The 27,334-nt window shown below is 32.3% G+C and overlaps 1 protein-coding gene across 4 annotated transcripts in view; it reads left to right on the top strand.

Annotated features, from left to right (window-relative positions):
* Positions 1–27,334, top strand: part of LOC145291330 (receptor-type tyrosine-protein phosphatase N2-like) — a 1,723,320-nt gene that overhangs the window by 329,453 nt on the left and 1,366,533 nt on the right. For all 4 annotated transcript variants that reach the window (XM_080137086.1, XM_080137084.1, XM_080137087.1 and 1 more), the window contains exon 2: positions 5,702–5,752. In XM_080137086.1, the coding sequence (XP_079993212.1) occupies positions 5,702–5,752 (51 nt within the window). The remainder of the gene's footprint in view (positions 1–5,701; positions 5,753–27,334) is intronic.

Genomic DNA, 27,334 nt, shown 5'->3' with positions numbered 1-27,334 from the left:
TAATATATATATATATATTTATATATATATATATATTTATATATATATATATATTTATATATATATATTTATATATATATTTATATATACATATAAATTTATATATATATATTTATATATATATATTTATATATATATATATTTATATATATACATATATATTTATATATACATATATATTTATATATATATATTTATATATATTTATATATATATTTTTATATATATATATATTTATATATATATTTGTATATATAGATATTTATATATATATATATATATTTATATATATATATATTTTTATATATATATATATATTTTTATATATATATATATAAATGTATATACATAAATATTTATATACATATATATATTTATATATATAATGTATATATAATGTACATATATATATTGTGTGTATATATATAATGTATATATTTAATATATAATTATATATTTATATATATATATATTTATATATATATACCCACATATATATATAATGTATATATAATGTACATATATATATTGTGTGTATATATATAATGTATATATTTATATATAATTATATATTTATATATATATATATTTATATAATATATACCCACATATATATATAATGTATATATAATGTACATATATATATTGTGTGTATATATATAATGTATATATTTATATATAATTATATATTTATATATATATATATTTATATATATATACCCACATATATATATAATGTATATATAATGTACATATATATATTGTGTGTATATATATAATGTATATATTTATATATAATTATATATTTATATATATATATATTTATATATATATACCCACATATATATATAATGTATATATAATGTGCATATATATATTATGTGTATATATATAATATATATATAATGTACATATATATATTGTGTGTATATATATATAATGTATATATATAATGTACATATATATATTGTGTGTATATATATAATGTCTGTATATAATGTATATATAAAATGTACTTATATATATTGTGTGTATATATATAATGTGTGTATATAATGTATATATATAATGTACATATAGTTATTGTGTGTATATATATAATGTATATATATAATGTATATATGATGTACATATATATTGTGTGTATATATATAATGTATATATAATGTATATATATATAATGTATATACATATATAATGTATATATATAATGTATTTATAATGTATATATATGTAATGTATATGTATATATATATAATGTATATATTTGTATATATAATGTGTATAAATGTATATATAATGTATATATATATATGTATATATAATGTATATATATATTATGTATATATATAATGTGTATAAATGTATATCTATTGTATATATATATAATATATATAATGTGTGTATGTATATAATGTATATATATATAATATATTTTTAATGTGTGTATGTATATAATGTATATATATAATATATATATAATGTGTGTACGTATATAATGTATATATAATATATATATATAGAATGTGTGTGAATATATATCTATAATGTATATATACAATGTGTGTATATATAATATATACATACAATGTGTGGCGATATATAATGTATATATACAATGTATGTATATTAATATAATGTATATATAGAATGTTTTGTATATATATATAATGTATATATATATATATAGAATGTGTGTGTATATATATAATTTATATATATAATGTGCGTGTATATATATAATGTATATATATATAACGTGTGTGTATATATGTTATATATATAATGTGTGTGTATATATATAATGTATATAATGTGTGTGTATATATAATGTATTTATATATAATGTGTGCATACATATAATGTATATATATATATAATTTGTGTATATACATAATGTACATATATATGTAATGTGTGTGTATATATAATGTATATATATAATGGGTCTACATATATAATGTATATATATATAATGTGGTTTTATATACATAATGTGTGTATATATATAAAGTATATATATATAATGTATATATATAATGTATATATTTATATAATGTATATATATATAATTTATATATATAATGTATATAGTAATTTATAAAATATATATGGCGATTAAGCTACACTGAATATTCTGCGTTTCATCCAACTATAGGATTCGTCAGGCTTATGCGCGAATTCTGTCGTTGCTTCTTGTTTTTATATATGTTGAGGATTTCTAGTCGGCCAATCAGCTTTCTAGTATCCACCGCGCCCCTTCCTACCAGCCAATGGGCATGCATTTTATCAAACAAAGGATCTGTTTTAGAACTAGGTTAGTGGGTTTAGGTGGTCGTTCTCCTTTTTTTATACATATAAATATACCTATGTGCACACAACAATGCATATACATATACATATATACATATATATATATATATATATATATATATACATATACATATATATACACATATGCATGTGATCGTTTATGTATATTGATGTTTATTTAATTTATTTATTTGTTTTTTTCCTATTGTGATTGTTAGTTTTAAAGCTATTTTGTATCGCTATCCTAGAGTAAGTTTTATTTTGTGAACACAGTTGTTTGCTATTTCCCGCCTACAGTTTAATAGATTTTGAGGTTCTTTAAAGTACAGGATAGAAAATTTTTCATGGAGGCATTATTAACATGGGTCGTCTAAATGTCTGCATGTGGTAGCTTGTCTCATTATTTTCCATTCGACTACCGGCGAATGTCCGCTTTCTTTGAGTTCCCAGTATTTATTCGCTAGTGTTGTTTTTATACGGTGTTTTTTATTTTTAAATGTGCTTTTGTGGTCATAGTATCGAGTTTTGAAATCTAAGGAAGTCATGCCTATGTAATATTTCTTGTTATTCGGGTTTTCTTTTGAAAATATTGTTGCTTGATAAACTACGCTTTTTGTTAGACATTTATTTTGGATGGGCAAAGTGTGCGGTGTCTACGATTGCATTTATCTTGTTCGTTATTAGTATTTTTATTTATGGTATGGTTATTCTTGTCCGGGGTTGGTTTGTCATTATTATTATTATTATTATTATTATTTCTGCTAGTGTTGGTTTTATTTCTGTCATGGTGTCTACTTTTTTATTGTTTATTTTGTTGTTGTTTACATTGTTTTCATTTAGTATTTTGTTATTATGTGCCTTAATTATCATCTCTAAATTTTCGCAACAACTGCAAGATAACTTCAAGGTATTTTTATTGAAGATTTTGTGTAAGGGGTTGGTTGCGGGAAAGTGTTTTTCAATAAGATCTAGAAATTTCTTGCCAAGTTTTGTTTTTAACATTTGATTGTATGGGGCCGTATACCAAATTATAGTTCTTTTTCTTCTGTTTTTAATTTTATTATAGTTGTTGGTGTTTTGTTGCTTATATTTGATATCGATATTTTTGTATCCACTATTTTTTAGGGCTGTTTCGTAAATATTGGATGACCTGTTAAATGCATTTTCGTCGCTTGAGTTATTACTGAGTCTACTTACGATCGAGTTAGGAATATGTATATATATATAATTTATATATATATTATGTATATATATATATATAATTTATATATGTAATGTGTATATATAATATATATATATAATGTATGTATATAATGTCTATATATATTATGTGTATATAATTTGTATATATATAATGTATATATATATAATGTATGTATTTATAGGTATATATAATGTATATATATAATGTATGTATATATATAATATATATAATGTATGTGTATATATATATAATTCATGTATATATATATAATGCATGTATATATATATAATTCTTGTATATATATAATGTATGTATGTATATATATATATAATTCCTGTATATATATAATGTATGTATATATATATATATAATTTATGCATATATAATTAATGTATGTATATATATATACATACATTATATATATTATGTATGTATATATATATATATATATATATAATTCATGTATATATGTATAATGTATATATATATATATATATATATATATATATAATTTCTGTATATATATATATATATATATAAAATATATGTATATATATATATATATATATAGAGAGAGAGAGAGAGACTGCCGCTAGTGTTTAGTTTTTATTCCGATACATTTCACAGTAATTCTTTCGCCAACAAGGATCCCTTCCTGCAATAGTTCCCGTGGGTTTCATTGGATGTTAGCATCCGCTTTCTCAGAATTAAGGAAAAACAGAATAAACGATTTCTGGGCAGTCAGAACACGTACAACCTGCAGTATTGTGCAGCAACAGATTATTTAATTTGTGTGAACCTAACAGAACCACCTGTTCCCCCCCCGGGGGGGGGCTGTAAACTAATATTCACGTACCCTTAATTATGTACTAATCTTCCTACAAAACCAGACTCCCGAGTATTTTTTTAATAATCGCTGACTTCATACTTAAGTGTTTTCTTTATTTACAACAATGGTTTTTTGCTTTTACAGATTTTAACATAAACTAGAAACATTCATACATATGTTACATATAGTTTCTGATAATAATACAGATTTTCAATATGTTGTTTTATGCAGAAATATAATCAAATATTAAATTATTGTGTTAAATAGTTTCAGCTATTTTCTTTCAGGCTAATTTGATCATGTGTTTGAAAAAAAATAACAGTTCTATTTTGTTCCAAATGTTCTTATGTGGAATGCGGACAAGGATTTTTATGACTATTCAGTACTTTTGCATAAAAATTTAATGAAAACATATTGTAGTGTTATTATTATACCATATACAGTTACATTGAATTGAAATATCACATCTACAAAATAGCACAGTATGTAATCTTCAATAAAGCAGTAACAATCTAAAAACGCCAGTGCTTGCCCTTGCCATAAAGTGCCTTAAAAGAGCAATAACCACTATGGATGATGGCGCTTGCAACTGGATGTCAGTGCCCACAGTCAATTTCATTTAAGAGCAGTCTAATCGGTGGGGGGGGGGGGCGACACTGGTCATGTTTGGTAATTGCAGAGGAAGCCAGTGCCTACCAGTAAATGCAAATATCTACCTTAATTTCATTTTGGAGCAGTTCAATGGAAGCTAATACTGCTCATGGCTGCCAGTGATGAATACTGTATGCCAAGAACTGACAGTGAGATTAAAAGCAGCCATGGGCTACCAGTAAATGCCAGTAGATGCCTCAATACAGAATTAATTGATAGTGATTATCACTCTCCGCGACAGGCATTCAGTGACAGTCAGTGAATGCTAGTACCCGACAGTTAAAGACAGACGATTTCAGTTAAGAACATTCAAATGGAGGCAAATACTGATCATGGCCGTCAGTGAATTCCAGTTGCAAAGGCAGCCAGTGGCCACGAATAGACGCCAGCACATGCAAGTAATCACCCCAAACTGGCTCTAATGGCCACTAACCAACAGTGATGACAACCACAACCAGTAACTTCTGTTAGCTGCCACTGTAAGATAATGTCCAACAGTGGAAGGCAGATGATTTCATTTGTGTCACTACTGCAAATGGCTTCTATTTTCCAGGGCTGGCTGTAGCCCCATAAACAACCATGATTTAATTTGTTTTCGGGTGGGGTGGGGGGGCTTTACTGATTCTGTTCTGGCTTTGTGTTATACTTCCACTGGGCACATGGATCGTGCTAGTATTTAATAATTATGTATTTCTGTTTTCCAGGATGTTTGGTTGGTGATGATTTATGTGGGCCACAAGGAAGTTGTATTGACGGTAAGTAAATGCCTGTATTTTTTTAATATATTATTGATATCAATATGAGGATGAAATTATACAAAATAATATACTTTATTATGCACACACAAAGCGTAGTATTTTTTAGTTTAGACCATGAAGTTTTATTCATTTTATAATAATTCATCACAATATAAATAACTATTTATGGTTATCTATAGAAGGAAGGTAATCTTATGATGGAGAGATAATCGCCAGCAAATTAGATAACTTATGGCCTTAATTTCTGATACATAGCAATCAATTGAATACTGCAATTAAATGAGGCTAGGCTAGAAGATAGGGGAATGAACAAAGCGAACAAAAGATATTGTTTTAGGAAACTGCTATAATTATAAAAGGAATAAGTAGTGCATGCTTAAGAACATTTCAAAGTGATATTTTCTTGCCAGAATTCATGCATCAACATCATTTGGCCTTAGTAATATTAAAACGGTGTTCTTAACTTTTCTGCATCAGCATTTGCACCAGCAGATGCTCTGAAGTGCTTTACAGATATCTGGTTTTACACTCTTTTAATCTTATCATCTGTATAGGCAGTTATTTCACCAACTCTCACAACTTCATAGATTGCAAATAGAGATATGGACTATTCTAAAGTCAACATCAAATTTCAATAAAGAAAGTGTTTCATATTATTTGGATTGTGTGGCTTCTGTCTGAAATGATATCGTTTAGGCAATATTACCTTATCTTTGGTTTTTAACATTTTATTAGAGCTTAGCAGGGAACATAGTTTAATTTATTTTCATATGCTGATTGTTAGGATGATCAACGTACATAACAAAGTAAGGTCCTTTTGAAAATGCTCCAACATTGTTTTATCTATATTCATTATGAATGTACCATGCTTATGTTATAATTAATATACACAGGTAAACCGTCATATTAGAACTTGAATTTGTAAGTCTTTGATAATAATCCTGGTTAATGACTATTGAATATATAGGTTCGTTGTTCAATAGATATTCTACAGTAAATTGTATTAGGAACTGTGCATTCCCAGTTGATTTGCATGGAATAGTTTACTCATTGCTGCTTCCAATTGTATTAGACACTAGCTGAAGTACCCAGCGTTGCCAGTTTGTATTTTATATATGTGAATATTCCTTCTCATACATAATAATAATATTGATTAAACGTAACATTAATTCATGATAGCTTCTTTTTCCACATTCCCCATGAGATAGGAACAGTAGGTGCGTTTATTTTATAGACGGCTCGCCAATAATTATTTAAGAAAATTTAAAAAGAATGTCTTCCTTGTACCACCAAGCCATATTCTGAAAGATGTTTTCCTCCTAAATAGAACAGATTCTCCTGAAGATCCCACAAACCTTCATTAAATATGTCATCTGAAAGAGTGATATTGACATGAGAATTGTTTTATACAGGCTATCTTGGCTGAGATGTATCTTATGCTTCTCACACAGATCTGTTGAGTTAGAAATATTACAATTATGAAGCATGGTGGCAAATAAACTACGTAACTGCTTGGGCGACTGGAAAAGTGATGCTTCATCCGTAGTTTTATGTTTACGTATGTTATTTTTTTACTTTATATTAGGAAAAACAGAATCTAAATGTATCATAAATTTGTTGAAATAGCAGATAATTATCCGAAAATTTGTTAAATTTTTATATTAACTACAATTTATCGCTCACATTAGAAATGTTGACTTTTAAAGATTTTCAGGTTTGATGACAACGATTATCACAGTTAAATTTAGGTCTGATAAGTCGTTTACCAGACATAAAATTATAAAAGATTATAAAAACATATGATATCCAACGTAAAAGCTAATGTAATGCTCGGCAGTTATTTTGTTTTCACAATAGAGCAGTAATGTGCATTGTCATAATTTTCTTTAAAATATTTGAATTCAGTAAATGTGTAAGGAAAGCATTAAAAAAATACAACACACGCATTCAAAAACTTTAGAACTTTCCTTTTAAAATTAATATTTTTATCTAAAGGATAAATGAATAAAAAAGAAAAGATATATAGGCATGTCTTCATCTTTTTTCTTTACAAAAAAGAAGAGAAAGTATTTATAGAAAAGAGAAAAGTTATTTAAAATAAAGGAAAAACTATTTAGAGAAAAGAAAATTCTCTAAATGGGACAGGAGTAATAATTTAATTAAAAAAATAACATTATTAAAGTTAGGCTAAACTATAAATATTTCCAATTTCAGAATCTTGAGCAATATTTACGTATTACTTGGAAAAAAAAAGAAGAAAAAAGAAAAGAAATGCAGGAATCTGACATTAGCCTAAGTAAACTTTTCTATTAAAACTGTACTTAGAATTTGTCCCTATTATAGAAGATTTAACTTAGGAAAAGTATGAATCTTTCCATTGAATTTTGTCTTCGTTTGAGAGGGATTACCAGCAAAAAAAATAATTGTCAAAAAATATTTATCATCTTAAAAGACTGTAAAAAATCTGTAAGAAATTAAAAAGAAAAATTTTATTTTCTCAGCTTGTAAATAAATGTTGATTTCGCTTGCTGTAAAATATGCTTTAATATATTTAAATTTATGCAGATTTTCGTATTTGTTGATGGCATGATGGCAAAAGTTTCAAAATATGGTGTTATCAGCTAGAATCGAAACCAAAACATAAAGCGTCCCAGCTGCATTCTCTACCAATGTTATTATCGAGAGAAAGATAACAGAGTCTAAATATTAAAAGACTCAAAGAAATGAATTTTATATGAGCATGCGCACAAAGAAGTAAAAACATGTCGGCTAGTGGAAATGGAGATTTCGCATTTCAACTTGCCGTTATGTCTGAATGTGTTATTCATTAATCCAAACAAAGATTTTACTCATTATAAACAATCCTTAGCGCATAATGATTATTTCCTGTTAATTCCAGTGTTATGTGATTAGTAGTTTAAGAGTTTACCTGTTAAATATTTACACACACACATGCATCTACTGTTTTATTTATATAGATAAAGTACATACCTCTGTCCGGGTGTATATAGCAAAGCATTCCAGCTAAGGTGAACAATAGATTGAATCACTAATGTTGCATGAAACTTTGAAATGAGAAGATGAATGGAAATTGAAAGTATGCATAGATCACAACAAATGAAGCATTGTGTAACAGAAGGCAACTGTCTCCTAAATACTCAATCGTTTCAGGTATGAGTCTGGTTGTTTATATAAGACTGCCTTCTCATCAAATTTTGATCTTTGCAAGTTGTGCGTAATTATTTAGAGGTGTTACATCAATACTGTCTCATTTGTATATGTTCCAAATGAGTCCAATGCGGACACTGTATAGATGCTGATGTAAGACAGACAGTGTTAAAAAGTTGAAATAAAAAAGATTGGACGTTACATCGGTTAAAACGTTGTAGGAATAATACTCAAGCTGAGAACGATAGTCTAAATAATAGAAATGAGTAATCCTAATCTAAAAAATTCAGAAACATAATAGATGAACAATGTTGAAGTTAGAAATGTTGATCCAGATAGATCAATATTGAAATACTAACCAAGACCGAAAGTGTTAAAATTCTGACTCAAATGGACAGTTAAAAATATTCTAATGTTGACCCAAGTTGACCACGTAAAAAATTTGGACCCAAAAGAACAGTGTAAAAAATGCTAACACAGATGGACAGCGTTATACTGATATACTAGACCGTTTTAGAAATGCTGGTCCAGATGGCCAGTGTGCAAAATGCTACCCTAGACAGGGTAGTGCTAGAAATCTTACCCCAAAACGACAGTGTTAGAAATTCTACCACAGATTGGAAGTGAGAAATATTTCCCAAGATGGGCATTGTTAATAAAGCTGCCACAGACGGGCAGTGTTAGAAATACTGCTACAAATTCACAGTATTAAAAATTGATTAATTAAAGATTGAGAGGTGTGAAAAATGCTGACCTAGATGCACACCGTTAAAAAAGCTGCTCCAGACTGACAGTGTAAGTAATGCTCCCCCAGATTGGTAGTATTAAAATGCTCCCCCAGATTGGTAGTATTAAAATGCTGCCACAGAGGGAAAGTGTTAGAAATGTTGGCCAAGATTGGCAGTGTAAGAAATGCTACTGAAGATGAGGAGCATGCTAAATGTTATTCCAGATGAGCTATGTGAAAAATGCTACTTCACATGGGCAATATGAGAAATTCTGCCTCAGATGGGCAGTGTTAAAAAAGCTACTGCTGGAGCTGTGTGAGAAATGATGCTGCAGATGTGCAGTGAGAGAAATGCTACCCCAGAATGTAAGTGTGAGAATTGCTACCACAAATTGGCGATGTCAGAAATGTTGTCCCAGATTGGTAGTGTTAAAAATGCTGTCACAGATGGGAAGTATTAAAAATGATATCTAAGATTGGCAGTGTGAGAAATGCTACTTCAGATTGGCAGTGTGAGAAATGCTACTTCAGATTGGCAGTGTGAGAAATGCTTCCCCAGATGAGCAGTGAAAAAGGTTACTCCTCAGGGGCAGTGTTAGAAATGATGCTACCGATGGGCAGTATGAGAAATGCTGTTCTAGAACACTATGTTAGACACATTGTCATAGATGGGCAGTGTTAGAAATGCTATCCCAGAACTAGTGTGAGAAATACGATCACAGATTTGCAGTGTCAGAAATGTTATTTCAGATGGGACCTGTTAGAAATTCTGCAACACATGGACAGAGTTACAAATGCTACCTTTGCTCCAGATAGGTAGTATGATAAATACTACCCAAAAGAGGTAGTGTGAGAAATACTACCCAAAATAGGTAGTGTGAGAAATACTACCCAAAATAGGTAGTGTGAGAAATACTACCCAAAATAGGAAGTGTGAGAAATACTACCCAAAATAGGTAGTGTGAGAAATACTACCCAAAATAGGTAGTGTGAGAAATACTACCCAAAATAGGTAGTGTGAGAAATACTACCCAAAATAGGTAGTGTGAGAAATACTACCCAAAATAGGTAGTGTGAGAAATACTACCCAAAATAGGTAGTGTGAGAAATACTACCCAAAATAGGTAGTGTGAGAAATACTACCCAAAATAGGTAGTGTGAGAAATACTACCCCAAATAGGTAGTGTGAGAAATACCACCCAAAATAGGTAGTGTGAGAAATACCACCCAAAATAGGTAGTATGATAAATACTACCCAAAATAGGTAGTGTGAGAAATACTACCCAAAATAGGTAGTGTGATAAATACTACCCAAAATAGGTAGTGTGAGAAATACTACCCAAAATAGGTAGTGTGAGAAATACTACGCAAAATAGGTAGTGTGAGAAATACTACGCAAAATAGGTAGTGTGAGAAATACTACCCAAAATAGGTAGTATGATAAATACTACCCAAAATAGGTAGTATGATAAATACTACCCAAAATAGGTAGTATGATAAATACTACCCAAAATAGGTAGTGTGATAAATACTACCCAAAATAGGTAGTGTGAGAAATACTACCCAAAATAGGTAGTGTGAGAAATACTACCCAAAATAGGTAGTGTGAGAAATACTACCCAAAATAGGTAGTGTGAGAAATACTACCCAAAATAGGTAGTGTGAGAAATACTACCCAAAATAGGTTGTGGTGAGAAATACTACCCAAAATAGGTAGTGTGAGAAATACTACCCAAAATAGGTAGTGTGAGAAATACTACCCAAAATAGGTAGTGTGAGAAATACCACCCAAAATAGGTAGTGTGAGAAATACCACCCAAAATAGGTAGTATGATAAATACTACCCAAAATAGGTAGTGTGAGAAATACTACCCAAAATAGGTAGTGTGATAAATACTACCCAAAATAGGTAGTGTGATAAATACTACCCAAAATAGGTAGTGTGAGAAATACTACCCAAAATAGGTAGTGTGACAAATACTACCCAAAATAGGTAGTGTGACAAATACTACCCAAAATAGGTAGTGTGACAAATACTACCCAAAATAGGTAGTGTGAGAAATACTACCCAAAATAGGTAGTATGATAAATACTACTCAAAATAGGTAGTGTGAGAAAGACTACTAAGGTAATTTTAGAAATGCTGACTCATATGGATATTGTTAGAAGTGTTGACCCATATAGATAATGGTAGAAATTCTGACTTGTATGTGTAATTTTTACATTGCTGACAAATATGTATAATATAAAGAATTCTGACGTATATGAATAATGTTAGATATACTGATCCATATGGTTAATGTGAAAATTTCAACAATATGGTATTAGAAATTCTGACATGGACACTGTTAAAAGTGCTGATCCTGATTGACAATGTAAGAAATACTGTATTGATATATTAAAACATATTTATGTACATATAAAATATTGATATAGACACAGGTATTTATAATGCCATTAATCTGTAAAGTGATCATGATAAATAGATCAATACCTGAATTGTTTTATTAAGATAGAAAGATATGTAATTGAAGTCAGTTATTTTGTGTGTATGTTTGTGAGAGAGAGAAAAGGTATATATTTTGATATTTGCAAAGAACCTGCTTTCAAGGGTAACATGAAAAGCAAATTCTAAACCAAGGGAAGTAACTCACTTTTGAAATTCTGTTCAAAACTGAATGCTAATTGATAGAATTTAACATATGTTTGTTTAACAATTTAAGTTAATTAAATCTCCTCATGAGTTTTTCATTAATAAAAATTTAGGTTTTCTGTATCATTTGAAAATGTTAGTAAAAAATTTCAAAAATCATAAAAGTCATATCTTATTTAGAATATTCTCTTCATCTAATTGGTAATCAACATTAATGATTGTTCATTTCATATATAAAACATGCAGTCATATAATTAGTAAATATGTATTTCCTAAAGTGTGTGTGCTTCATGCCAGACTAAGAGAAGATAACTGTACAAATAGATGATCACAGCAAAATATAGACAATATGTTTATTATAATTAGCATTTTCATTTCATGTGCATCATGTTTGACTTGGTTCGTCCATTTTCTACATATCAACCAAAATTGAATATTTTTGAATACAAGTTATGATTTCACTGATAATTGTTTTGACATTGTGGGTTCAAAACTCTCTCATGTTATTTTTTTTAGAAGATTTCATATTCAATGCAAGCATGGTGTTCGTTAACACACACACACACACACACACACACACACACACACACACACATACACACAAACACGCATATATAATCTTAGAAGAATACTCCTACAATTAATTTCTCAAACAGAGCAGTTTTGTCCACGTCCACTTAAGATGATTGAAATCAAGATCTAATACTAATAAATCTTATGTCTAGAATACTTATTCTAATTTTGATCAAAAACTATTACACCATGTTGATTTTAGAAAATCTTTAAAATTTTAGGTACCTTCAGATGAAAGTTACATTCAAGGAATCTTGCTTCATTGAAGTTTAATGATTATAGAACAAATTCAATGCAAATCTGAAATATTTGATTTCCCAAATAGAAGGTTGTGCCTACATTGTTCTATTTAAACTCCTTTAAAATACTATGGAGAAACTAAAAATTGGGGAATATTTATTGATGTCTAATACTTATTGTTAGAATTTCACTCAAATCTGGAGTATCAGAATTTATACAAAAAGCTTGAAGCCCCTTTGCATATAACTGAATTATGCTAAATCTAACCTATATTTTCACCTGTTACACTCTAGTAGGTGTGTTCCAAATTTCATAATGATCTGTTTATTAGTTCAGTGAATCCTGTGCATACAAACATAAACCAGAACAAAAAGTGTGTGTGTGTGTGTGTGTGTGTGTGTGTGTGTGTGTGTGTGTGTGTGTGTGTGTGTGTGTGTGTGTGTGTGTGTGAGCTCATAATAAAAAATAATAGTTTACAGACATTTTGAATAGAGATGGACTTTAGAAGATCGGATTCATAGTGAAACTGCAGTAAGTGTTCTGAAAAATACATTTTAAATATGAGGATTGTTTCAAAAGCAAAGCCTTTTTTTTTTTTCTACCCCAAAATTTGAAGAGCTGCGGATACAGAATTCGTACCATTAAAACGCGCAACCTTTTGTTCTCCAGAATTAATTTTTCTACCCATTTATCACCATTCTCAGTGTAATTTTGCCAGGAATTTAATAATGCAGCTCTGCTCCTGACGTCCATGACAAAGGTTGCTTTCTTAGTCTTACACCATCAATATCTGCACCAGAGAGGAAACATTCAAGTCATGAATGCATAAGTTCAGTCATCATAACAATTCAATTTGCAATTACCTCTACTCCATGCAAGCAGAATAAAAATTAAGAGACATTACTTTTGAAACATTCCTTGTATTATATATGTGCACACACACACACATATCTGTGTGTGATATATATATTTTTCACAAATTCTGTTTTAATTGTGCTAATTAGTTGTAATCTATAATTAACTGAACAAGTCATTTATTTCCCTTAAGTGCTCAATGTATTGATTCAACCATTTTTTAAATATTTCTTAATCTTTCTATGAGTGTTTTTTTTTCGAGTGTAGTAATCCAATTCATATGTGCATCTGTACATACCACAAACACATATGTAATGAATATGTTTATCTTTATACAAGAACAAAAAAAATAATAATTTAATATGATTATAATAATGATGAGCATAATATAGAAGTAAATAGATTTATTTTTACTGCCAGTCTTTGTGATCATCTAGCATATATATATATATATATATGTGTGTGTGTGTTAATAGATTGATGGTGTTATTTTTTCTTTTCAATTTACATATCAATTTCATGAGCAAATGTATGTTGATTACTTCCCTTGAAAACATCATATAATATAATAATGTTTTTACTTCAGCAGTTACATCCCCTGAATCAGTGAGAAACATATTTCACTATATCAATGCATATGACTTGGGAATTTCAATTATATATGCAAATAAATGATATTTTCCAATTGTAATATTTAAAGTATTGGAGAGACGAAAATTGTATATAGATATATAAGCAAATAGATTGAATACTGATAGTAATTTATATTAGAAACTTCAAAAGATTAACCTACAAATAAACACTCACATACAATCACGCATATATATTAGGTATAGAACTTTTTTATATACTTTAACATAACATACATGCTAGAATATACATCTGGATTATCGGATTTAGTTAGGTTTGATAAGAGTCTGCGTTAATTGTTCTGGTTAATAATAACTTATAATGAAATGTAAGCCGTCTCCCCTCCGCCTTCCCTCTCTCTTTCTCTCTCTCTCCCTCTCTCATCCTCTTTCTCTCTGAGCAAGCTATGTATTTTTCTCACCAATTAAACTATGTTGATTCTCACACTAATATTTCTTAATGACATAATAGAATCTTTTCAGATAAGTAATTTCGTTTACATATCTATTGATCGTGATTTTGAATTAGATTATTTCTATAATAAACAACATAATAAATTCATATAATAATAATAATAATAATAATAATAATAATAATCGAAATATATATGTAAAAGTTTATGAATACTTTATTTATTTCTCCTGTCAAAATAAATACAAAATCCTGACCAGGCAGCTGGTATATAATACACACACACACACACACACACACACACACACACACACACACACACACACACACACACACACACACACACACGTATATATGGGAGAAAAATATATAGGTATATATATTTGTTTGTGAATTGATGTAGGTATATATATATATATATATATATATATATATATATATATATATATATGTAATCATATTTTTCCAAATATGTTTCAATATACGTATATCTATATATGTATGTATATATGTTTATCTTCACAAAGTAGTGTATATATATATGTTTATCTTCACAAAGTAGTGTATATATATATATGTATATATTTATCTTCACAAAGATATATATCTTCACAAAGTAGTATATATATATATGCTTATACAATATATATATATATATATATATATATATATATATATATATATATATATATGTTTATACAAATATATTTGTAAATATATAATAACCATACAAATATTATCAAGATATATATATATAAAAGTATGTATCAATATATGCAACTACTAGTAAAGATATATATATAAAAGTATGTATCAATATATGCAACTACTAGCAAAGATACCTGTGCTTTGCACAGGATTAGCCGTACTCTCTGTTACCTACTTCGTGGGCACCCTTGTAATCTTGTAAGAGCCCACCAAATATGACCTTAACCTTGAAAAATGGCATGCACCATCCCTAGGTCGGAGACTGTTATCATGTCAGGTTTGGTCATGATAAGTCCAGTGGTTTAGGCTGTAGGAGAGTATATATATACTTATGATATGATTTTAACCTTAAAAAGGGTGTTTGTTCGCCATCCCTATATAGGGAACCATCATCATGTCAGCTTTGTTTATGATATTTCAGTGGTGTTAGCTGTAGGAGAACTGTACACATGCACACACATGAACGCAACTACTTTATATATATAGATAATGTGCACTATCCCTCAGTGTGAGACTATCATCATGCCAGGTTTGGTTATGATCGGTCCAGTGGTGAGGGCTGTAGAAGAGTTGTACACACAGACACACGAATGCTACTACTTTATATATAAAGATGTATAGATATAAACAACTATGTATAGACATATATATACAAGGGGCGTGCAATAAGTAATGCCTCTGACCCACTTCCCATAGCAGTAGAGCAACGAAACTTGGCACAGTTATTAGTCTTTCTCTACATAGGAACCACACAGAGTTATGCATTTCTCCTATCGTTTGATGCATCTCTGGAGACCGTTTTTGTAGAACACCCCAGGTTGGTCCTCCAACCATGATGTGACTTCAGAAATCCAGGCTGCATCATCTGGGAAACACTTTCCTTTAAAAAAAAACTTCATGGTTGGGAAGAGGTGAAAGTCATAGGGTGCAAGGTCAGGAGAGTAGGGAGGATGGGGTTGGTTTTCATAACCACACGCCTGTGTTTCTGATCTGGTGACATGCGAGTTGTGGACTGGAGCGTTATCCTGCAGGAGGAGGGTACCTTTCCTGATCTTGCACCACATCTTGATTTTGATAGCTTCCCTTAATTTCCTCAAAAGTGAAGTATAATAGGATCCTGTAATTGTGGTACCCTTTGCCAGGAAATCTGTCATTACTACTTCATCCTAGTTCCAGAAGACTGTGAGCATGATCTTGCCAATGGAGGGCTGTACCCTTGCCTCCTTTGGAGGTGGTGAGTCCAAGTGCTTCCACTGCATTGATTGGGCTTTGGTTTCTGGATCATAGTGATGGACCCAGGTTTCATCCTGTGTAATCAGTCTTTTGAAAAACTTTGACTCATCTTCTTGGCACATCTCCAAATTCATCCTCGAGCACTCAACGCGTTCTCGCTTCTGGAATGGTGTGAGCAACCTGGGAATCCATCTGGCAGACACCTTATACATATGCAAATGGTCATGAATGATAGTTTCCACAGACCCTGTACTAATCTTGACATCTTGGGCTATTTGTCGAATAGTAATGCGCCAATCTTCTAAAATGGCAGCCTCAACTTGACGGATAGCTGCCTCATCAATGGCAGAAGGGGGGGGCGACTAGGTCTGGGAGCTGTTTCCACAGACTTCGGGCCATGTTTGAATTCACGATGCCAGCATCTTACAAGGTCATATGATGGGGCATTATCACCATAAGTTTCTTTCATTTCATCAAAAGTCTCCTGTGGTGTGCGTCCTTTCAAATACAAAAACCAGATCACTGCTCGACATTCAATAGGCTCTATTTCACACCTGACTCAGTTCAAACACCTGTAAAACAGAAACCACAATTAGTTCAGAGCTGTAATTTACCACATAACCCGTAGAGATATAAATCACTGCACATGCAAAATTTCAGCTAGATCAGACAACTGGAAGTGGGTCAGGGGCATTACATTGCACGCCCTCGTTCAAATATATATATATATATATATATATATATATATATATATATATATATATATATATATATGAGTGTGTACAAGGTGCCTTCAGTAAGTTTCCAGACTTTTTTCATATGGACACTTTAATAATAGTACACACATGAAACTCTAGTCCCCTTCGAAGTAATCTCCTCCAGCTGCAATGTACTTGTTGCACCGTCCCAATAATTTCTGGAAAGCCCCATGGAAGTCCTCTTCTGTTGTGAACATGCCAATGATCGTCGTCACAGCTTCTATCATCTCGTTATCTCATAATGACAGGTTTTCCTTGAGTTTAGGGAATAACCAAAAGTCACAGGGAGCAAAGTGTAGCCTATCGGGAGGGTGAAGAACTGTCTTGAAGCCCATCTATGTCAAATAGTCTGAAGTACATTGTGCCAGTGGAAATGCCACTGACTTCATTTGAAAGTGCTGGCCTTTTCCGAGGGAATCACTTTCTGAACTTAAAATCGCAACCTAGTATTCCTTGTTGACTGTCTATTCAGTGAGGACGTAGTGCATGTAGATCATATTCGTGCCATCAAAAAAAAAAGAACCATCGTACGTGGATTTGCTTTGTCTGGTCATCTTAGATCTGAGAAAGCCAGCATGTTTCAACTGGGAACCCTGGGTCTTAGTCTTTGGGTCATAGCAGTAGATCCAGCTTTCATTGCAGGTCACTAGAGCATCAAGAATTGCAGAATCTGAATGGATCAGCTCGACCATCTCCCTGCTGTCATGTCTTTCTTTTCGATCTTCTCTAAGCAGAAAATGCACAAATCTTCTGCATTTTCAGCTCTTCGCTCATGATTGTGTGTACAGTTCACACACTGACATCAAACTGTGCACTTAATGTGTTCGTAGTCACACGACAGTCCTTATCCACTAAATTCTATATTTAGCTAATAAACTCTTGTGTTCTGAGTTCCTTACTCCTCCAAAACCTTTCATCAATCCTCAGAGACTCACTGCCTTACTTAAATCTCTTATGCCACTCGAAAACTGATGTTCGATTCATGCAAGATGATCTAAAAGCAATCTAAATCATTCCATACGTTCTGTGGTATGTTTTTCAAGTTTAAAACATAATTTTTTTGCATATCGTTCTTCTAAAGGGTGCTCACGTCCGGACTGCATTTTTAAAATTCAACAACTGTGACAATAAGGCTTTAGTAGAGTGTATTCCAATTCCTGCTACAGCTGTTGATTTGAACCTGAAACCGTAAATATTGGTTTATTATCTCATAAGATGTATAGTGATAACATACTGAACTTTCAAGAGTCTACGACAATTTTTCAAGTTCTATACAAAAACGTCTGGAAACGTATTTAAGGCACCTTATATATCTGGTTGACGTGCAGTTGGCTATAACACAAGTTAGCAGTGGCAAGGCACCTGGTTTGGATGGTGTTTCGGTGGAACTTATTAAGATTGGAGGTGTGAATATTGCTAATGCTATTCTTGGTTTTGTTGAGGAAATCTGGGCAGGTGCTCCTGTCCCACAGGATTGGAGTGATGATGTCTTGATGACCATGTTTAAAGGAAAGGGACAGAATAATGTTTGTGATCACTACCGTGCGATCACGTTTTTGAAAGCTGCGGGGAAAGTTCTCGCACGACTCCTATTAAACAGGTTACTGGAGGTGTTTGTCCTAATGCTATTCCAGAGTCGCAAAGTGGCTTTAGGTTTGGCAGATGAACTATTGACATGATTTTTTTCAGCCCGGCAAGTCCAGAATAAATGCATTGAACAACAGATAGCGCTGTATCAAGTGTTTGTGGATCTGACCAAAGCATTTGACACTGTCAACAGGGATGTTCTCTGGTTGATCTTAGGGAAAGTAGGATGTCCTCCAACCTTTGTTAGAATATTCAAGGAACTGCATAGGGGATGAAAGCTCGAGTCTCGTTTAATGATGTCAAACAAGGTGATATTACTCTTTCCTCTATATATTTTGATGCTCGAGTCTCGCTTAACAGAAAATTATCTGATACAAACCCAGTTGACAATGATGTCAAACAAGGTGATATTTCTGCCCCTACTCTTTCCTCTATATATTTTGATGCTCTACTTGCTCATGCGTTTCAGGATTGCAATAAGGGTGTCATGTTAAAGTTTCGAACCAAAGGTCGCATTTTTAATCTTAGAAGATTTAATGCCAGAACCAAGCTGCATCATGTCTTGGTCAAGGAGTTACTGTATGCAGACGATCTTGTTTTTTGTCGCACACTGAGACTGATATGCAGCATATAATGGATAGCTTTGCTGACTCTTGTACTGCCTTTGGTCTGAGGATCAGTCTGTCATGGTCTGTGGTGCTAGACTGGGAGTAGTTGATTCCTTTGTATACCATGGAAGTTCTCTGGATGGTTGTCTCGATACTGAAATTTTTAGACGAATTCAGAAGGCATCTGTAACTTTTGGAAGGTTGGAGAAGAGAGTGTCGTCTGATCGTGGCATCACAGACAGCACTAAGATCTGCGTTTACAAGACCTGTGTGCTAACCACACTGTTGTATTCATCAGAGACATAGACATTGCATCAACGGCACATAAAATGGCTTGAACGATTTCACGATTGAGACGTATATTAAACAACAAGTGGCAAGCACAAGTACCTGATACTTAAGTCCATGTAAGAGTACGTTCATCTAGAGTTGAGACCCTTGTAATCAGATCTCACATGCGTTGGGTGGGCTACCTGGTTCGAACGAAAGACTGTAGGTTGCCAAAACAAATTTTTTACAGGGTGCTGGAAAATCGAAAGCTCCCTACACACAAGCCTAGGCAGAGGTTCAGGGTCTCTACAAATAATAATTTGACAGTCTTACAAAGCGACATCGACACATGGAAAGAACTTATTCTGCAAAGGCTGAAGTGGTGACAGTTTGTGATGCTGTAGCGAAAAGAAAGCAGGCCCACAGCAATCTGAAGCGAGAGCTTTGCAAAGGTTTAATTGATGGTCTTAACCATGGCACACAAAGCTGTAAATACGACACTTGTGAACGAGTGCTTTTTCAAAAAGTCGCACAAAACTCATGTAGGTCAATTCGCAAATTTTAGTCCAAACCAAACGATCAGTTTAATATGCACCAAAGTTTGCAAGTCTACTGCTGGTTTGATTGTTTATAGGAATACCCTTTAACCTCCAGAGGAAGTCAACTCAGTGGAAATTTCTCAATATGTATGTCGCATCTGCTTCAAGATGTGCCAATATGCGGTGGGAGTGCAGAGTCATCTTAAATGGCATGGACGACAACACTTACACACAATGTGACGGCGATCATCTTGAAAGATGCAGCAACCATCATATATATCATTATTTATATATATATATATATATATATATACATATATATATATCAATATTTCTATGTATATATATATATATATATATATATATATACCAATATGTCTATATATATATATATATATACATATATATATATATACCAATATGTCTATATATATATATATATACATATATATATATACACCAATATGTCTATATATATATATATATATATATATATATACATATATATATATATACACCAATATGTCTATATAAAGATATATGTATATGTTGTGGTGGCAACCACTTATTTGCATATGCGAATAACATAACACTATAAATGGTTGCCACTTGGTGTGTCTTACTCAAATGCCACCAGAAGTGACGCCGAAGAGCGTACATGTCCTCCCACCAAGACTCTCTGACTCGACACCGTCATTTGTACATATTGTAAATATACCTTTTCTTTAATACACTTATTATTGCGTTATCTTGTTGTTTGCGTCTTCATTGTATTTCCTTACTAATTATTGTTCAACCTTGCAACCACAACAGTTGGCGACGAGATATGAAGCGTCAAATATAACAGTTTGACGAAGAACTATTAAAAAAAAAAAGTACAACGCAAAGGTTGACCATTTTTTTTAAGGAATGCGAAGTGTTGACGAGCAAACGGATTTTACGCTAAAGAGAAGTTTCAACTCAAGTGAAAAAAAAAAAAAAACTCTAACGTGGCAAAAGCGAAAATTTACGCCGTTTTCTGGGAATCCGACTTGCAAACGAATGTAAAAGTGAATTTTTGTTTGTCGCTACACGACAAATCTTACTAAAGGACCAACTTGCAAACGAAAGGCGAACTTTGTTCTGTCGCAAAAACGACAGGTCAGACCCGTATTACGAAAAGCAAGGAAGTAACCTACGAAAAAAGTTCACCAGTGGATTCTAATTACTGTTCTCCGTAAACAAAACAACAACTAAAGGACTTTTTAATTAATGTTTTGGTTGACGTCGGTACTAAAAGGAAATACCACAGCTAAAACTAAAATTCAAGGAAAGGATTTTTTTTCTTGAAGTTGTCACTGAATAACGGATAATACAGTAAAACGTCACGGAAAAAAAGGTAATCTCAATTTAAGAGGTATTTTAATTACTAAAATACTAGAGAAAAAAAACTCAAAGAACTAAATGTACTACATACATTTATTCAATTGTGACTCGATTAAAAAAAAAACTTTTATTTTGTGGAAAGAGTTACTTATTAGTAAGTGCCTAAAAACGGAAAGTCAATTCCATTTCGTGATTCCAGATAAACCTGTTTTATTTTTTTTTTGCAGCGTGACTCGCAAAAAGAATATATTATTGCAAGCAGCGATATTATTATTGAAAACAGGAGCTTACAGCAATTTGCTTTTTTGTTGTAACCCAAACCGGTGTATATGGTACATGGTACAATATTTTTTTTAACTACACACTAAAAAAAAAAAAAAAACATGGAAGACTTATCAAAAATGTTCATGCAATTTTTACAAGCACAGGCTGAGCGGGATGAACGCAGACAAGCTACACAAAACGAGCTTTTGCAAACACAAATACAGGCACAGGCTGACCGCGAGGAAAAGAGAGAGGACATATTATTGAAATGGCAGCAGGAACAAGAAGAAAAGCAGAAAATGGCACAAAAAAACTGCAATTGGAACAGGAAGAAAGGCATAAGAAACTACAATTGGAACAGGAAGAAAGGCATAAGAAACTACAATTGGAATATGAAGAAAGACAAGAGGAACGTTTTGCTAAAACACTGGAACTACTAAAGAGTAATCGAGAAAATGTCGATAGTGTTAATTTCTCTCATACAAATATTTTTAATAGCATGGACACATTTCATTATGTGCCTGAGGAAGAGAAGAATTTTGAAGCATACTACACAAGATACGAGGATGTTTTTCAACTGGACTGTAAAAATTGGCCAAATAGTCAGAAAGTGAGCCTCTTACTCAGGAAATTGGGTACATCAGAACACAGCAAATTCGTAGATTACATATTACCTAAAAAAACTGCGGAATTAAAGTTCATGGAAGCTGTAAAATTACTAAAAGAATTATTTAATCCAAATATATCTTTTTCATAAAAGATGGCTGTGCATGAATCTAAGAAAGATGGACAACCAAGATTATTTGACATACGAATCAGTTGTCAATAAAAACTGCGATAATTTTAAGCTTGCAGAACTAACGGTAGAAGATTTTAAATGTCTAATCTTCCCTCAAGGGTTAGTTTCCACGAAAAATGCAGAAATACGCAGACGAGTGTTGTCTAAGCTGGAATCTGAGCAAGATTTAACCTTCCAGAAACTAGCAGAGGACTGTGAAAGGGCCATTATACTAAAAAAGGATTAAAAAATATAGAAGAATCCGGAGTGGCATATGTAAGAAAAGTTAGAAAACCATACGCACCAACCAAGAACTTTACAAAGAAAAGCAATGGAACGGGATATTCCAAAGATAATAACCATAAATATAGTACAGAATATAACAAGCCTCTTCCTAGATATAACTGTAAGAGATGTGCAGAAAAGCATTGGGAATCAGATTGTCCTTATAAGAAGAAAAAATGCTACATTTGTAAGAAGGTGGGACACAAAAGCGATTGCTGCAGATATAAAGATTACACCATAAAGAGAGTACAGCAAACAAAATCAAATACAAAATTAGACAAAGATCGGCGAAAATACGTAAAAGTTGAAATATTGAAAACATCAATAAAGTTACAACTCGACTCCGGCTCCGATGTTTCTATAATAAACCTGAATACGTGGAAAAAGTTGGGAAAACCGGCCATGATGAAAACTAGTAAAGCAGCCCGGACGGTAACTGGTGGTGGTATAAAATTTGAAGGAAAAGTTGTCCTCCCGATAAAATTGGAAGGGATTTCGAAGAAAGTAAAAATATTCGTACTAAAAAATAGTGAAAATCTGTTTGGAATAGATTTAATTGAGAAATTCAGACTATGGGATAAGCCAATCAATACATTCTGTAAAAAATTAGAATGTTCTTCTCCAACAACAGTAAATATAAAAGACGATTTAAAAGAATTATTTCCTGAGGCATTCACGACTAACTTAGGTCGCTGCAATAAATTCAAGGCCTCGTTTGAACTTAAAGAAAACGCCAGCCCAATTTTTAGAAAAAAGCGAAATGTTCTGTTCGCTGGGTTGGAAAAGATTGATAAAGAATTAAATAGATTGGAACAAACGGGAATTCTATCAAAAATAGAACACAGTGAGTGGGCAGCCCCCACCGTATACGTAAAGAAAAAGAATGACGAAGTTAGAGTGTGCGCAGACTTTTCGACCGGGGTCAACTCCCTATTAAAAGAGCACCATTACCCCCTACCAAGCCCAGAGGAAATATTCACCAAGATAGACTTGAGCGACGCGTATTTGCAAATACCGGTCGAGGAGAATTGCTCAAAAATACTATGCATCAATACGCATAAGGGATTATACAAATACAACCGATTGCCTTTTGGCATCAAAGTAGCGCCTGCCATCTTTCAGCGAGCGATGGACACCATGCTAGGTGGTATTGAGTGTGCATGTGCATACCTGGACGACATTGTTGTCAGGAGCAAATCCCTAGAAGAACATAAGGAACATTTGAAACAAGTATTTACTCGAATACAAGAATTCGGCTTTAAAGTAAAAGAAAGTAAATGTGACTTTTGTATGAGCGAGATTAAGTATCTTGGACACATAATAAACAACCATGGACGACGTCCAGACCCAGACAGATCTGCGGCAATAAAAAATATGCCAGCACCCGATAATGTAACAACCTTGCAGAGTTTCTTAGGACGCGCAAATTATTACCAATCTTTTATTGAAGGAATGCATAACTTGCGAGCCCCCTTAAATAATCTGCTTAAAAAGGATACACCGTGGAACTGGACGCAAGAATGTCAAACCGCTTTTGACAAAATAAAGAGCACACTAACATCCGAATTATTCTTAACGCACTTTGACACAAACTTAAAAATAGTCGTCGCTAGTGACGCTAGCTCCTACGGCTTAGGAGCATGCATTCAACATATTATGCCGGATGGGTCTAGAAAACCAATAGCGCACGCTTCGAGAACGCTGATACCAGCCGAAAGGGCATATTCACAAATCGAAAAAGAAGCGTTGAGCATAATCTTTGCCGTGACTAAATTTCACCGATATTTATATAGTAGACAATTCATACCTGAAACCGACCATAAACCGTTAGTCACGATCTATGGATCAAAAAAAGGATTCCCGGTATACACCGCAAATAGATTGCTGCGCTGGGGTACAATGCTACTTAATTACGATTTCCAGCTACAACATCTAGCATCAAAAAAGATTTGCCATGCGGATGGACTGTCAAGACTGATACCACAGAAACACAATCTGGAAGAATCAGTCATTGCAGCAATTCGGACAAATGTTGAAGTAAAAAATATGGTAGCAAACATCATTAAGGAACTACCCGTAACTTTGTCGGACATTAAAAGGGAAGCCGAGAAAGACGAATATATATAAAGGACATAAAAGAGAAAATTATAACGGGCGCAAAGGTGCAGGAAATTTTCTCCATATGTGACGATGTGTTACTGTACAGAGAGAAAGAGTGGTAATACCCAAAATATTGCAGAATAGGATGTTAAGAGATTTCCACACAGGACATCCGGGGATAAATCGAATGAAGTCGTTAATGAGAAGCTACGTGTACTGGCGTAACATGGACACTGACATAGCGACAACAATTGATAAATGTAAAGGATGCCAGTTAGCGGCAAAATCTCCACCTATAGTACACAAACCTTGGCCGAAAACCGACCAACCATGGTCGAGAATCCACATGGACTTCGCTGGTCCAGTAGGTGAAAACTATTATTTAATTGTAGTGGATAGTTTCACAAAATGGCCGGAGGTAATGCGTTGCAGGAATCCAACAACGAACAACTCAATAGGGTTCCTACACGAGTTGTTTGCAAGACGCGGTGTACCAGACACACTGGTCACTGACAACGGAACGCAGTTCACATCCGCAGAGTTTAAGGAGTTTTGCGACACGTTCGGAGTGAAGCACATCACGACTCCGCCGTATCATCCAAGGTCGAACGGCCTCGTGGAAAGGTTCGTGGACACGCTAAAACGAGCGTTAAAGAAATCCATTGGAACACCAACAGAAAAAGCTTTGCAAAAATTCTTGCAAGTATATAGGATTACACCACATCCTAGTACACCATCAAACATATCACCAGCTGATCTAATGTTTGCCAGAAAGGTAAAATCAGCGTTTGACAAACTATTGCAAAGGCAGGTAATTATCCGAAACACTACACACACGAGAAGAAAGAAATATAACTCGGGAGATCGAGTATATTTTAAGTGCTACAGAAATAACACATCTTACTGGGAATGTGGAGTAGTGGATAAACGCATTGGTGTTGTACATACATGATTAAAGGTCCACAGAATATACATAAAACGCACCTAAATCAGATAAAAAAACGTCATATCCAAGATGATGATGATACGACAACAGTCGAAGAGGAGGACACCATAAATATCATATACGAATCTTTTAATTTGGAACCGCCTCAAAATGCACCTGAACCCCAAAGATCAGGTAGGAAAAGAAAAGTGAATGAACCATTAATGGTAAACCCAAAAAGAAAAAGATATTGAAATCTGTGTGACTTCAAATCTTGGGAGGGGGGTGTTGTGGTGGCAACCACTTATTTGCATATGCGAATAACATAACACTATAAATGGCAAGCCTAGGTTGGCCTTGGTGTGTCTTACTCAAATGCCACCAGAAGTGACGCCGAAGAGCGTACATGTCCTCCCACCAAGACTCTCTGACTCGACACCGTCATTTGTACATATTGTAAATATACCTTTTCTTTAATACACTTATTATTGCGTTATCTTGTTGTTTGCGTCTTCATTGTATTTCCTTACTAATTATTGTTCAACCTTGCAACCACAACAGTATATACAAATATGTCTATATATAAATACAGGGTGACCCCAAAAAAATAAAAGCTAAATGGAGGCCATCTAGAACAAATGATGTAGAATGGAGGAAAAGAGACCAAAGACCCTTGTGTTTGATGTGATATTTTGAAAATAATAAACTAGTTATGACCAAAGTTTGATTTCATTCAAACAAAACATTATATATATATATATATATATATATATATATATATATATATATATATATATAAATTTATATATATATATATATTTATATATATATATATTTTTTAATTATTATAGTAAAAAAATAATTATATTTATATATATATATATATATATATATTTATATAT

Source organism: Euprymna scolopes, chromosome 12, assembly GCF_053919585.1.
Source record: "Euprymna scolopes isolate OS-2025 chromosome 12, ASM5391958v1, whole genome shotgun sequence".
Classification (NCBI taxonomy): domain Eukaryota; kingdom Metazoa; phylum Mollusca; class Cephalopoda; order Sepiida; family Sepiolidae; genus Euprymna; species Euprymna scolopes.
The sequence above is the reverse complement of the archived record's forward strand: the minus strand, read 5'-3'. Positions and strand labels throughout refer to the sequence as shown.